This window comes from Scyliorhinus torazame, chromosome 18 (assembly GCF_047496885.1).
Source record: "Scyliorhinus torazame isolate Kashiwa2021f chromosome 18, sScyTor2.1, whole genome shotgun sequence".
In the NCBI taxonomy this organism is placed as follows: domain Eukaryota; kingdom Metazoa; phylum Chordata; class Chondrichthyes; order Carcharhiniformes; family Scyliorhinidae; genus Scyliorhinus; species Scyliorhinus torazame.
In genome coordinates, this window is record NC_092724.1 from 107,186,316 (window position 1) to 107,202,656 (window position 16,341).

The window sequence follows — 16,341 nt, forward strand, 5'->3', positions numbered from 1 at the left end:
GAGCTATTGAAAACCTTGCTGTTGGAAATTAATTTGAAATCACTGAACTGATGTGAATTTCAGCTTTTTATGCATATATTCTCACTGTATTAATCCTTGAAAATGTTATGCCTTATTTAATGAGGTGTATCTACATTTTTAATTGTGTGCTAAGTTAAAATTACTGCTGGAAACCTCTCGGGGCTGTATAGAAAATATTTCCATTTCATGGTAAACATTCTGTCTGGTTTAAAAAAATATTTTTTTAAAGTTTGTATATGATTTTTCAACTTTTACCTCAATCCCATGTGTATGTCTCAATCTTTATTTTTTATTCTATAAAATGATTAAAAAGGGAAGGATAATCATTGCCTTTAATTTCCTGGTTTGTTGCCTGTGAGAATTCTTCAATGCGATTGGCTACTTTTTTTGCCGGCTTGATAATATCACACTTGCTGGCTGCCAGAGATTTCTTGATGTTGATGGCGGAATGAAATTGACTTTGGGAAAGATGAAATCCAGACTACAGAGGTGTTCTTTTATCACTGTGCTAAATGAGATAGATTAATAACAAATCAAACAACCCAAAATTGCGCATCCATGAGGTGCTGTGGGCCATCAGCAGCAGCAGAATGGTATTCAGCCGCATTCTATAACCTCATGGCTTGGCATAACCCTCACCCTAGCAGCAATAAAATATCCATCAACATAAAATGGCTAGTAATTTTAGTCATTGCCAATGTATATATTAAAGAAAAGAAGCTTTCAGGTAGTGAGAAACTGGAATGAAGCCAATGAATGAAGAATAGACATCTGCGCTTAGAGTTGATATACTTTTTAACAAAATCGTCTCTGAATGCAAAATCACTTCAGATAACCAATGATTACAAATGTAGTCCGGTATAAGTCAGTAAGTTCATACAATGGGCTGGATTCTCTGGTCCCCCAGCTGCGTGTTTCTCGGCAGCACGCTGTTCGCTGGTGGCGAGACTCTCTGATCCCGCCATTTGTCAATGGGATTTCTCATTGAAGCCACCTCAGGGCGCCGGGAAACCCCACGGGCAGGGGTGTGTTGCTGGCGGGAAAAGAGAATCCCAAAGGCCGGAGAATTCCGGCCATTGTCTTAAAGCCAGTCTAACTTCTGGGTGGATAACTAATTTACTATTGGAAGGTAGTGAACCAGCCAGCCAATTCAAAACACGCAATTACACAGGTTAGAAAGAAAACATACCATCTTCACTATATTTTTGAATTGATGAACCTTATTAATAAACTAGACATTGAAAGTTTGTTTTGTTACTGCAGAGACTTTCTTTAAAAACACAAGGAATTGAGTTCCCTTTGGAGAAGTCCCACTGGGTTGAGTCAGAGCTATTTCAAAATCTAATAAAACCATATTAAGTGTGTGAGCATATTCTTTTTTATTACCATTTGTTTGAGTATCCAACATGGTTTGCTGATCAGGTGGATTTAGAAATGTTATGTACACAGACTACATTATTGACATGCTATGATTAGCATTAGTTATCATTTATAACTTAATGTATAAGCTGTAACCCACAATGGGCTTCAGTAAAATGTATATATTTTTGAAGTATATGGCATATTGCAATATGCAATATATATTATCTCAAGAATCCACATTTAATTTACTCTATAAGTCAAATTTCTAAGAGTTGATTTTGGTGAACTTTCAAAGAAGTTGGTCTTCTAAGACATGCCTCACTGTACATCTCATCTTAAGTAGTTATAGGGGCTCTGAGACTCCTGGAAGGGGACATGTATTTGAGGACCTCCTCTTAGACTATGTTTCTTTAATGCTTAGAAATTTATTTTGTTTGAAACTTTAAGCTAGCAATAAGTTCAAAGGAATTGGCTTAACTTGCCAGGGGGTAAATGTAGTAGAACCATTAATAAATCTGATCCAGCCAATTACCTCCCCATCAGCCTACTGTTGATCATTCGCAACTCTTCAGAGGCTGAAGCAGTCCATGTCCAGATACAGCAAGACCTGGACATCTTTCAGGCTCAAGCTGATAAGTGGCTAATACGATTTGGGCCACATAAGTGTCAGGCAATGACAATCTCCGACAGAAGAGCATCTACTCATGTCCTCTTGACATTTAATGATGTTACCATCACTGATTTCCTCAATGTAATTCCAGTGTTGACCAGTAACCTAACTGGGTGAGCCATATCAATACTGTAGCAATAAGATCAATTCAGAGGCTGAAAACTCACCATCTGACTCCCCAAAGCCTGTCCACCATTTAAAAGGCACAGGTCAGGACTGTGATGGAATACCCTCCACTTCCCTGAATGAGTGTAGCTCAAAAAACACTCAAGAAGCTCAACATCTTTTTATGACAAAGCAATCAGTTTGCTTGGCATCTCAGCCACCAACTTGGACATCCACTCCCTCTAGCACTGCTGTACGTTTGCCGCAATGTGTACCACATAAAACATGCTTTGCCAAAACTCCTTCGACAGTACCTTACAGACATGCAACCTCCAACACTTAGAAGTACAAGGGCAGCAAATGCATGGGAACATCACCACCCCCAGGTTCCACCACAAGTTACAAACCGCACTGACTTGGAATTATTCCATTGTTACTTCACTGTTGCTGGGTCAAAATCCTGAACCTCCCTCCTTAGCAACACTGTGGGTGTATCTATGCCACATGGGCTGCAGCGGTTCAACCAGGCAGCTCTTCACCACCTTCGCAAAGTCAATTAGGGAAAGGCAACAAATGATGGTCGATGCTGCGATGCTCATCTTCCACAAAAGTATGAAAAAATCATGAGATCACTATGGGAAGCTTTCTTCATTATCGGAAGTTAATGTTGGCAGTTCACTATGACCCCAAAGACTCCAGAGGTAGAAATTTACACCACTCCCTGGGAATGTGATCACAGATGCAAAATTGGGTGACATGCCAGAGATGCCATGCCTGTGGCCTGCCCATCCCTGCCCTTGTGGTTTGTGGATATTTTCCCGTGGCAATGGAGTCATGGATGGCCGAGTCACTTGTAAACAAATTGAGGATTTTAAGTGGCCATTAATGGCCTCTTAAGGGCCTCTTCCCATTGTCCATGCTAGTGTAGGCCCAAGGCATGTCTCCACACAACCCAGAAAGAACTCTCGGTCTAATGGACAATATTGGATGGGAGGAAGCCTCCTGGCTAGTTAGCTCTGTGCTCATTGGAAGCAATCCACAAGGTGAAAACTCCCAAACTCCCCCTGCAAGTCCCTTCCCCCGACACTCTTTTCCATGCCTGGCAACACTGCTTCTACCCATTTTGGGGGCCTGCCAGCCACCTTACAATCCACACTCCATGCCTGAGTATCTTTGCCTGGGACTGTTGTAGTCCCAGCAGTGGCCACCATGTATCGTGGTGCAGCTGGAACTAGAGAGCTGCCGGCAATTTGATTTGGTTGGCAGCACTCTGATGCAGGGCTTTCCCTTGGATGGTGGAAGAAGACCTGCCTCCAGCCAATTAAAGGCCCAATGCCTATTGAATGGTTGCACAGTAAGCTGTCCAATCACAAGCCAGTTTGCTTCTGACTTTTATGTTGGGGCGAGGTGTGGGGGGGGGGGGGGGGGGGGGGTGAGATCTTGTCACCACCACATTGAGCCCCAGGCGTAGTTTGATTCAGATACTTTGAGGCATGATGGTAGTTTTTCACATATGACGCATAAGCTGGGCCAAATGATGAACTGCGATGGCATGGTAATCTTGTAGCTTGCACTTTCTGCTGCCCTAACAGTGCTGTTCCAATGTGTCATAGACTTTTGCAGCACATAAAGAGGCCTTTCAGGACATCGTGTCTGCACTGGCCATCAAGCACCTATTCTAATCCCATTTTCCAGCACTTAGCCCGTAGCCCTGTATGCTACGGCGTTTCAAGTGTTCACCTAAATGCTTCTTATATGTTGTGAGGGTTTCTACCTCTACCACCCTTTCAGGCAGTGAGTCCAGATTCCCACCACCCTCTGGTTGAAATAATCTTCCTCAAATTCCCTGATCTTAAATCTCTGCCCCCTGGTTATTGGCCCCACTACTAAGGGGAAACATTTCTTCCTAGCTACCCTATCCATAATCACTCATAATATTTTACACCTCGTTGAAGTCCCCTTCAACCTTCTCTGCTTTAAGGAAAACCACCCGAGTCTAATCAGCCTGTCTTCATAGCAGAAATGCTAGAGCCCAGGCAACATCCTGGTAAATCTCCTCCGCACCCTTTCTTGTACAATCACATCCTTCCTACAGTGTGGTGACTAGAGCTACACACAGTATTCCAGCTGTGGCCTAATGAGCGTTTTATACAGCTCCATAATAACCTCCGTACTCTTATGTTCTGTTCTTTGGCTAATAAAGGCAAGTATTACATATAAAGAACAAACAAAGAACAAAGAAAAGTACAGCACAGGAACAGGTCCTTCGGCCCTCCAAGCCCGTGCCGACCATGCTGCCCGACTAACCTAAAATCTTCTACACTTCCTGGGTCTGTATCCCTCTATTCCCATCCTATTCACGTATTTGTCAAGATGCCCTTAACTGTCACTATGTTCCTGCTTCCACCACCTCCTCCGGCAGCGAGTTCCAGGCACCCACTACCCACTGTGTAAAAACTTGCCTCGTACATCTCCTCTAAACCTTGCCCCTCGCACCTTAAACCTATGCCCGCTAGTAATTGATCCCTCTACTCTGGGGAAAAGCCTCTGACTATCCACTCTGTCTATGCCCCTCATAATTTTGTAGACCTCTATCAGCTCGCCCCTCAACCTCCGTCGTTCCAGTGAGAACAAACTGAGTTTATTCAACCTCTCCTCATAGCTAATGCCCTCCATACCAGGCAACATCCTGGTAAATCTCTTCTGCACCCTCTCTAAAGCCTCCACATCCTTCTGGTAGTGTGGCGACCAGAATTGAACACTATACTCTAAGTGTGGCCTAACTAAGGTTCTATACAGCTGCAACATGACTTGCCAATTCTTGTACTCAATGCCCCGGCCAATGAAGGCAAGCATGCCGTATGCCTTCTTGACTACCTTCTCCACCTGTGTTGCCCCTTTCAGTGACCTGTGGACCTGTACACATAGATCTCTCTGACTTTCAATACTCTTGAGGGTTCTACCATTCACTCTATATTCCCTACCTGCATTAGACCTTCCAAAATGCATTACCTCACATTTGTCCGGATTAAACTCCATCTGCCATCTCTCCGTCCAAGTGTCCAAACAATCTAAATCCTGCTGTATCCTCTAACAGTCCTCATTGCAATTCCACCAACCTTTGTGTCATCTGCAAACTTCCTAATCAGTCCAGTTACATTTTCCTCCAAATCATTTATATATACTACGAACAGCAAAGGTCCCAGCACTGGTCCCTACGGAACACCACTAGTCACAGCCCCCCAATTAGAAAAGCACCCTTCCATTGCTACTCTCTGCCTTCTATGACCTAGCCAGTTCTGTATCCACCTTGCCAGCTCACCCCTGATCCCGTGTGACTTCACCTTTTGTGAAGTGTACCATGAGGGACCTTGTCAAAGGCCTTACTGAAGTCCATATAGACAACATCCACTGCCCTTCCTGCATCAACCATCTTTGTGACCTCTTCGAAAAACTCTACCAAGTTAATGAGACACGACCTCCCCTTCACATAACCATGCTGCCTCTCACTAATACATCCATTTGCTTCCAAATGGGTGTAGATTCTGTCTCGAAGAATTCTCTCCAGTAATTTCCCTACCACTGATGTAAGGCTCACCGGCCTGTAGTTCCATGGATTAGCCTTGCTACCCTTCTTAAACAAAGGAACAACATTGGCTATTCTCCAGTCCTCCGGGGCATCACCTGAAGACAGTGAGGATCCAAAGATTTCTGTCAAGGCCTCAGCAATTTCCTCTCTAGCCTCCTTCAGTATTCTAGGGTAGATCCCATCAGGCCCTGGGGACTCAGCTACCTTAATATTTTTCAAGGCGCCCAACACCTCGTCTTTTTGGATCTCAATGTGCCCCAGGCTATCTACACACCCTTCTCCAGACTCAACATCCATCAATTCCTTCTCTTTGGTGAATACTGATGCAAAGTATTAATTTAGTACCTCGCCCATTTCCTCTGGCTCCACACATAGATTCCCTTGCCTATCCTTCAGTGGGCCAACCCTGTATACCCTCTTGCTTTTTATGTACATGTAAAAAGCCTTGGAATTTTCCTTAACCCTATTTGCCAATGACTTTTCGTGACCCCTTCTAGCCCTCCTGACTCCTTGCTTAAGTTTCTTCCTACTATGTCTTCTTAACCACCTTGTCTACCTGCCCTGCTGCGATCAGAGATCTTTGGACATGTATCCCAAGATCCCTCTGGTTCTCTGTACTTTGTGGTGTCCTTCAGATCATTGTTTATTGCCTTGTTTTGTTAGTCCTCCTGAAATGCATCACCTCACACATTTTAGGGTTAAATTTTATTTGTCACTGCCCATCTGACCAGCCCGAGTGTAATATTCTGCAATCTAAGGCTTTCCTCCTCGCTATTTAGCACACTACCAATCTTTGTGTCATCTGAGGAGTTACTGATCATAACCCCACATTCACATCTCGATCATTAATGTGCTGCAAATTTACCCAAGCATTGATGCTGAGAGGGTTTTTGTTTGTTTCTACAATTGTCCTATTACCCTTAGCTAGGTTGATCAGGTCGGAAACATGAAAACTGTTTGCCAAGTACAACCTAAGGTAACTACGATAGTCAATGATGAGTCCGGAAAGGAGATTTTAAAAAAAGGTTTATTTCCAACTCTTGGTTCAGGAAAGTATGTACAAGCTACAGTCTAATTCCCAGCCCAGACTGGAATTCCGGCTCCTACCTGGGCCAGGTTTGATCCTGTGGAATTAACGGTCCCGCTGATGGACTTCTGCCCTCAGTGGGGGAGCTCATACTCCACGAGGCTCACGGGGAGATTAACCGGATCATCCTGTGGGTCTTGTGGGGGTTATAACATCCCTTCCCACAAAGTCCGTAAGTCCCTCTGAAGAAGGGCATGTAGGAGGCCGTCTTCTCCTCTTTACCCGAGGCTGCACCTCCTGTGGCTACGGGGCTGGGTCGGGGGGGGAGGGGGGGGTGGTGTAGCGTATTGGGATTTTTCAGCCCCACCCCCATCCCCTTTCTCCTCCCCACCCTCTTCCATGGCACGTTTTCCAGCGGTGGAGTCGGGTCACTATTGGCTGGTGAGCAACCCAAATGGCCATTGACTTCAGTCGAACCGGATGATCCCTCCGGCAGCCAATGGCGAGCCTCTTCCACAGCCAGAAAGCCCCCCCCCCAACTGGGGGCCCGGAGATTCCCGGCCATAACCTTATCACACTAGTCACTGCTGCACCATTGGTAACACTGCAGTGCCTCAGTTAAATGCCTCTGATCTTCAGAATGCGCTTTAGAGGTATCCTTATGCTGCAAAAACCCTGCTTCTCTTGCTTTCCATGTTGCTGTAAGGTTAGCTGTTTGACTATGAATAACATAAAGTCAAATTATTACATAAAATAAGGATCATGTATGACTTTAAAATGGAAAGGGAATTGCATCTCCATAGAGAGTTCAATAATCTTTGAACCCATAAGCTCCTGAAGACTTTGCTTGTATCGCTGAAAACAAGCAGACATACTGGGCTGGATTCTCCAGTCCCCCAGCCGTGTGTTTCCCAGTGGTCTGCCGTTCCCTGGCAGCGGTATTCTCCATTCCCGCCATTTGTAACCCCACGTCGCCAGGAAACCACAGGGGTGTGCGCTGCCGGCAGGAATGGCGAATTGCAATAGCCGGAGAACTCCGGCCATTGTTAAAGCATTTCACCTGACTCTCATCAGGACAGATGCAAGAATGCCAAATGTTAAAGGGAGTTACAATTTAAACTGCATGAGAAAAGGGTGATGATTGGTTGGCAAGTCGACTCTGATGGTCGAGGCACTGCCATGGAGAATGTACCATGCAGGATAAATTGTTGCTCCCTTTGAAATTTGGTATTCCTTCATCTGTCCTGATGAGTATAAGATGAAAAGCTTCGACAGCATGACTCTTTATTCAGCAATACTCAAGTTGTGCACTACCGACCTAACTTGGCCGTTCTACTTGCAAAAGAAAGGGAGATCGAATATTATCGAACATTTTGACAGAAGTAACTGGCAAAGGAAAATGGATAGTTTGTGATGTTTCTACTTATAAACACTGTGCTGTCATGCGGAGAGAAGTTGATGAGAGATCATATTTTAAAAATCTTACAGTTTGGAGAACCTTTTAACAACTTTGAGTCGGCGGAGGAACCTTACCTGACCAAGCTGCTCTGTATCACTGATTCGCTTTTCTCTGAATATTCCGAGGTAAAATTGTGGATCGCGCTTTTCTAGGCAGTGCGATTATTATTTTTTTTTAATTAATTTGGACTTTATATAAAACACCAGAACAGAACAGCTTTGAAAGGATGGATATCTATTAACACAGCAGGAAGCCTGTACATTTCTTTGACAGATCGGTCACCCTTTAGATTTCCCAGCCGCAGTTAGAAAAAATATTTTTCTACATTAATGAGGCTATGTATTATCTTCTCATTCATTTCATTTATAGATTTCACTATGTACAAATGGTTGCTCTGTTTTCTCACATTACAACAGTAATTTCACTTCAAGTGTGACTCCTTGGCTGAAAAGTGCTTTGGGATTTTTTGAGGTTAAACTGCTAGGTCAATGCAGTTAACTTTTTAGAAATATAGAATTCATAAAGTGCAGAAGAAGGCCATGTGGTCCATCGAGTCTGCAGCGACCCTTTGAAAGAGAACCATAACCTAGGCTCACTCACCCACTCTACCCCCATAACCCCACCTAACCTTTGGACACTAAGGGGTAACTTGGCATGGCCAATCCACCTACCCTGCAATCTTTGGACTATTGGAGGAAACCGGAGCACCCGAAGGAAACCCATGCAGTCATGGGGAGAAGGTACAAACTCCACACAGTCACTCGAGGTCAGAATCAAACCCGGGTTCCTGTGAGGCAGTAATGCTAACCACTGTGCCACCATGCCGCCCTGTTTATTTCTTAAGTGCTGATGTATTTTGTCCAAAATCTTGCATTAGAAGTGGAGAACACAAGAAGCAAGAGAAAATGTAATATAGAGTTGAAAAAGGAGAGTGTTTTTCAAACTTTGAACAATGTAGATTTCTCGCTCCTGTTTTAGAATTAAAATATGAAATAAGTATGGTTTGGATTATTGTCCTTTACTGGTGTTGACTTCGAGCTGGATGAGGGTTCTCCTACTCTATGAGTTACTTGGACACAGTCGGCATGAAGCATTTTTAAAATCCATTTATTTATATATGTTGACATCCAAGACCTCACGTAAGTATGTTATTCTCCGGACACACAGGACAAGGGGCTGGATTCCCCACCCCGCCGCGCCACATTTCTGCCTCGATCCGCCGGCGGGATTCTCCGTTATGCCGGCCGGTCAATGGGGTTTCCCATTGTGGGGCAGCCCCGCGCCGTCAGGAAAATCCCGGGTGCCGGCAAAACGGAGAATCTCGCCGTCGGAGAATCAAATCTTCCAAGGGCGGAGGCGGCTCCCAATTGGTTGCCGGCGACATCTTCCGGTCCCGCCGATCTCTATGGCATTTTATGTGATTCATCAGTTCTGCCACAGAGGAACCCACCGCGGAGGTGGCCAATTGTCTTCAGAAGGACTAGAAGGTCCCGTCGATGGAAAAGGCCAGAAAATCGCATTCCTTTTTTGTGACTTGTTCCCTTGGAGACTCTTGGTCGTCCGACCCTGATGTCTTGCTTACATCATTAGTAACGTTACTGTCTAGCTAACAAAACCATTCACCTTTTACTCTGCAATCTACCGAATGCGCCAGTTCCCCAATATTTATATCCTGCCAGTATAAAGGGTGAGTGCTGAACGTAAAGCCCCGTTGAATTAGACTCCCATGCCTCAGCAATACAAACATTTCATACTCACCATTTGTGGGGGTTTGAGTTGGGCTGATCAGTCCCAAGTGATTATAATTGTGTTGATGATCACCTGCAACATAAGGAAGCAAGAAATAAAGCAAAAAACGAAAAAATTGTACCTTTACAAACATCATTTCAAATGGATACGAGTGGGCAGATATTTATGCATAGCCAATACTCAGAATGTCACTGATTTATTGATTTCTGCATTATTTTGTGAGCAATTAATTGGCGACAGTGGACAAAAGAAATAAAAATTGGATTGGATTTTTCCTTCGGCAAGGGGGAAACAGGACTGTTCTGGGTTCTGAACAGAGACCGGGATGGGAAAGAAACAGTCGCACATTGGGATTCGCTGTCCAATTAAAGATGATAGCTGGAGGCCTCCTGTAGGAGGTTGCAATAAAGGATTGATAAGGGAGAAGGTGCTTTAACATGGGGTGCCTTCTCTTCATTTTTTTAAGATTTACATTGAAAATTGGTTCTTGCAGCCATTCCATCACTGTGGGGTCGGTTGATGCTTTGGGGGAAATGTGCGGTGGTGGGTGCAGGAGGCGAGCTGCCTCTACAGTGCAGTGTGTGGCTGTTCTTACACCTAAGCAGGCAGGGAAGGCTGTCAATCCCAATCCCACTTTTTAGGGTGGCACGGCAGCCAGAGGAGCTCATGCTGCCCAGCTCAGGAAAGGGGCTGAAAATCCGGCCCATTGTCTTTCTCTGACCACTCTTGTGTTGCTGTCATTTTAATTTGGATCGCAGGTTTTCACTGCCGTTGAATGGGAAATCTCAGTATTTATGCAATCAAATCGGGATTCATCATTCGAGGAACAGCCCTCTATTCTGTTTTCACTTTGGTCTGCTCATAGATCCTACTCAGAATCTGAATCAAAATAGCTTGAGAACAAAAAGCAGTTTTTCTCCCCTTCTACCCCAGTGAATCACATGTATACAAGCAATTCATTTTTTAACCCATTGACGAAGTTGGTGAAATTTAACAAACTCTATAGACGCGACCTACCTAAAATAATGGATTCCTTTCTGGCCAGGATTAGTCGCGTCGTTCCTGGATATTGTAGCATTGGGAATGACCCCACTATCTAAGGGCACTCTGTTTATTTTTGTGCGCCGGCGCAGAGAACAGCCAACAGGGCAATACTCAGCTTCATTTTAAAATGGCGCCCCTATCTCTTGACTCATCCCCCCTCCCTGTTGGCACGACCCCCAGACCCCCGCAATGCCCCAACTCACATGGGCAGGCCACCTCCAGGTCCAATCACCGACGTGGGCAGAGTGTCACCTGGACACCTTGGCGCTTCCTGCCTGGAACACTGGCAGTTCCCTGCCAGCCTGAAGTGCCATCTGGGCACCCTAGCAATCCAACCCAGATGCCAGGCTGGCAGTACCAAGGCTCCAGGTGGCACGAGCCATCCCAGGGTGCCACCCTGCCCCGAGGTCGACCACCCGGGGGCCTGCAATTGCCTGGAAGACCCACCCAGGTATCGTTCCACCTGGTCCCCATTTGTGGGGACCAGTGCTGTGTGGTGCCTGGCTGAGGCCCTCTCAGCAAGGCTGGTAAATCCTGGGTAACCATTCGATCTGATGGCAGCATGGCTAATGGGGTTCTTAAACTCACTTAGTCGTGCAAGACTGGGTCCCTCCCATTGGTGGCGCGGTCCACATCATGACATCTTGTGAGATCTAATTCGATCTCATGAGGCTTAATGGCCATAGGGAATCCTGGGATCTACCAGCTGCTTCTCGCCCCAGTTCCGGCAGGACATGGCCAGTAGATCGCGACCAATAACTACTACTCCACTCACTAACTTCCAAGCCCCTGATCAATCCATCCATTAGCAATTCAGCCAGACTGGAAACCCATGAATGTAGAGTAGCAAAGGTATCATCATTGTTTAACTGAGCTGAATTCTTCAAACTGATTGTCAGAATAAGCAGACAGTAAAATTTAACAGATTTGTAACTGGAAATAATGACAACAAGGAATAGCACAATTAATTGTGGATCATAATACTTTGACATCACAATGTGAAACCCAAATTTACCCAATACATGCAGCTTCAGTGATGCTAAAGTACATGAGATACCAACTTCCAGGCATCATCTTTAATCCAGTTGGGCACAAGTTATTCAGAAGGGACAGATCATTCAGAAAGTATACATTTGAGCAGGCTCACTGGTCTCCTTTTCTTGTCTTTGGGTCTTGTTATGAGAGTTCTGTTGCTCACTTGGCATTGTTCATCATGCTTCCTTGACCACCGGGAAAATGAAATTCCTCCCCCCACTTGTTTCTTCCGACTGTTTGCGAGTTGTCTTCCTTTGATGCAAAGTTTTCAATTGAAGGTTCACAAAAAGGTGCAGGAGAGGCCAAAAAAATGAAGGCAAAATAGAAATGAAGCTCACCCAAAAGCTTACGCACTGCTGCCCCAGAGCGCCATGGATTCAGGTTCATTCCGGATTGGGTGATTGTGTATGTGGAGTTTCCACATTTTCCCTGTGTCTGCCTGGGTTTCTTCTGGGTGCTCCAGTTTCCTCCCGCAATCCAAAGATGCGCAGGTGAGGTGGATTGGTCATGCTAAATTGGTTCAGTATCTCTGCCATCTCTGCGTTCCCCATTATTACCTCACCAGCATTGTCTAATAAAGGGCCAACATTTACTTTAGCTATTCTCTTCCTCTTTATACCCTTATAGAAGCTTTTGGTATCAGTGTTTCTGTTTTCTATTAGTTTCTCTTCATAATTCATCTCAGCTCTTTTGATTTTATTTTTAGTGGCCTTTTGCTAAACATTAAAGTTTTCCCAATCCTTCAACTTAGCTTTTGCAGTACGGTATGCCCTAGCTTTTGCCTTCAAGTCTTCCTTGACTTCCTTGTTTAACCATGGAATGTTTATTTCCCTTTTACAATTCCCTTTTACAATTCCTCTTCCTCTCAGGAATATACTTTATTTGAGAGGTGTTTAATATCTCCCTGAGCAGCCATCACAGTTTCTTAGCTGTCCTACCCTCAATTATCTGTTCCCAGTATACTCTTTCTTCAGGCCTATATAATTATCTCTGTCCAACGCTAAAACTCTAGTATGGCACTCTGTCTTCTCTTGCTCAATCTGAATTTGAAATTCTAGCATGCTGTGATCACTCCTTCCAAGAGGATCCTTAATGCCAAGACTATTTATCACCCCTTCTTTGTTACACAATGCTAGATCTAAAATAGCCTGTTCATTGGTTGGCTACATAACAAACTGCTCGAAGAATCAATCCCTCATACATTCCCTGAAATCCCCCTTGAGGCTATCCTTGCCAATTTGATTAATCCAGTCAAAATGCATATTAAAATCACCCATGAATATTGTTGTGCCTTTCTCACAAGCCCTCATTATTTCTTAGTTTATACTATGACCCACTTTGGAAGTTTTGCTCACGGGGCCTGTAAATTACTCTTACCAAAGTGTTTTTTCCTTTGTTTTTTTATTTCCACCTAGATCGGTTCAACGTTTTGGCCCTTAGCACCAATATAATTTCTTAATACAGCCTTGATGTCACCTTTAACCAATAAACTAACTGAACTTCCTGTTCCATCCTGTCTATCCTTTCTGAATACTGAGTACCCTAGGACATTCAAATCCCAATCACGGTCCACCTGCAACCATGTTTCAGTAATCCCCTCCAAATCACACCCTTTTGTCTCTACTTGTGCTGTCAGCTCATTGACCTTATTCCGAATACTGCGTGCATTTGGGTACAAGGTGCTTATATATGTCGTACTGATTTGTCTTTCCCTTGCAGGATTTTCTTGTGCACAATGCTTTTCACACATTCTGACCTCCTTTATTAATCTCTGATAACACTCAGGCCTCATCCTCAACTTTTATTTCCACAGTCACCTTACATTTTGATTTTTTTACATTTCCTTTCCCCTCCGTATATGTTTAAAAAAATTTTTTTTTTACAGTACCCAATTATTCTTTTTCCCAATTAAGGGGCAGCACAGTGGCTAGCACAATAGCTTCACAGCGCCAGGGTCCCTGGTTCGATTCCCCATTGGGTGACTGTCTGTGCAGAGTCTGCACGTTCTCCCCGTGTCTGCGTGGGTTTCCGCCGGGAGCTCCGGTTTCCTCCCACAGTCTAAAGACATGCAGGTTAGGTGGATAGGCCATGCTAAATTGCTCTTAGTATCCAAAAAAAAAGGTTCGGAGGGGTTATTGTGTTACGGGGCTAGGATGGAAGTGAGGGTTTAACTGGGTCGGTGCAGACACGATAGGCCAAATGGCCTCCTTCTGCACTGTATGTTCTATGTTTAATTTAGCGGGGCCAATCCACCTAACGTGCACATCGTTGGGTTGTGGGGTGAAACCCACGCAGACACGGGGAGAACGTGCAAACTCCACACGGCCAATGACCCAGAGCCAGGATTCACAGTGCTGACCACTGTGCCATGTGCCACTTCCCCCAATCTGTATTTGTTCGTAAGTTAATTTTGGTTGGGTTTTACTGAATGTGTGAACCATCAGAGTAAATACAATCTATTCTGTAATATCCCCCATGGGACTTATGTGGTGGGAATTATTATCTTACCCCATGGTTCTCATGGAATACAAGCTCCCCTGCTGAGGGGCAGGGGAACTCAATTTAGCATTGCATAAAAGGTGAGCCTGTAAGTCACTGACCAGAGAGAGACCCGGTAGGGATCTACTGGGAATTGTACATACAGTATTGCAAATAAATCAAAGTTCTTTACTTTATTCGGTGTGGACTCCCTGTGTCCTGATCAAACATTCCATACAAAGAAATGAAGGTTGACCTTCGACACAAGCTGATTCCTGTGGTATCAGCCTTAGCTTGTGGATCGCACACTTTCAGCGGAACCAGAAGGTAGTTGGGTTCAAGGCTTCCTCCGGAGGCACGAACACTTTACCTAGTCTCGCACTGGGGTGCTGCATTGTTAGGGGTCCTGCTCTTCAAATGAGAATAGCGGCTGTGCCTTTGTCCACAGGATTCTTTTGAAGATGAGTAGGGGAATTGTCTGGATGTGTCCTGGCCAACATTTGTTCCATATCCAATGTCACTAAAACAGATTATCTGCCTATTAATCTCATTGCTGTTTGTGGGGCCTTGCTGTGCATAATTTGGGTACAATGTTTCCTTAAAGTAGAATAGTGACTTACATTTCAAGAGAAACTCATTGACTGCAAAGTGCTTTAGGACAATCTGAGATTATACAAGACACTTTACACGTGCAAGCATGTTCATTCTTTCTTCACACTACAAACTGCTCACCTTTCTTTACGTGATACAGGTTAAGGCAAATTATTGCTACATCTGTGTATTTTGAAGCTGGCTCACTTAATGAAAATCCAGCAATAGTTACCTACAAAACCACAGGAGCTGGGCCAGTATTTTTCCAACATATTTTCCCGGGACCTACTTTTGCCAACTGGCCGACCTTCGGGACCCACGCTGGCTGAACTTCGCGACCCACACCAGCCAACCTTCACGACAAACGTCATGTTTGCTGACCTTTAGTAAGAAGTCTTACAACACCAGGTTAAAGTCCAACAGGTTTGTTTCAAATCACGAAGTTTCAGAGCACTGCTCCTTTGGAAGGAGCAGTGCTCCAAAAGCTAGTGATTTGAAACAAATCTGTTGGGCTTTAACCTGGTGTTGTAAGACTTCTTCCTGTGCTCACCCCAGTCCAACGCCGGCATCTCCACATCATGGCTGCCTTTAATGTGAAAGGGAAGCCTGCTTGGTCCTCATGATATCACTTGAATCAGGTTCAAAGGAGCAGACAACAATGTGCACATCAGGTGCAGATTTCAACCAGTTCCTTTGTGTCGCCTGCACCTTAAAGAAAAATGGAAAATCTAATCTCGAATATGTAGGTCGTCGTGAAGGGCAATGGCAACAAACTACTTGTTTTACTCAGCACTGGATACTCCTGGGAGATACTACTCCAGAATTCTGACATCCTCATGGACCTTTAGCCAGATTTTTATATGGTATTACAAGTCAGCTACAGCAGCGTAGTCTTTTAATTTGGAGTCAGCTGTAAGTTAATAACTGACTCTGGGGTCTCAACCTCAAAAGGAACTTTTCACCCACCACTTCTCTTTCAAAATCTGAAACTTCTCTCATTTGCCAGTATTTCCCTGCATATAACACAAATGGGCTTTGCATCCTTATTTGCATTGGCACAATTGACAAAACCAGTCCTCAAGAAATCATTCTTATCCTGCTTTGTTCCCGAGTTAAGTTTCTTCTTTGTTGGTTGTTAACCAGAGACCTTGGAGCTAATACTAGTACTGCTCTGTCCTGCACTGGACTCTCCTGGCAAGTCTCTCCAGCAG

The 16,341-nt window shown here is 44.5% G+C and overlaps 1 protein-coding gene across 4 annotated transcripts in view; it reads right to left on the bottom strand.

The window, feature by feature from the left end:
- The window catches only part of LOC140395406 (protein shisa-6-like), an 877,428-nt gene that overhangs the window by 41,708 nt on the left and 819,379 nt on the right, over positions 1-16,341 (bottom strand). For 3 of the 4 annotated variants that reach the window (XM_072483131.1, XM_072483129.1, XM_072483127.1), the window contains one exon: positions 9,992-10,054. The exons of the other annotated variant lie outside the window; for it this stretch is intronic. In XM_072483131.1, coding sequence (XP_072339232.1) covers positions 9,992-10,054 — 63 coding nt within the window. The remainder of the gene's footprint in view (positions 1-9,991; positions 10,055-16,341) is intronic. 4 annotated transcript variants of the gene reach the window in all.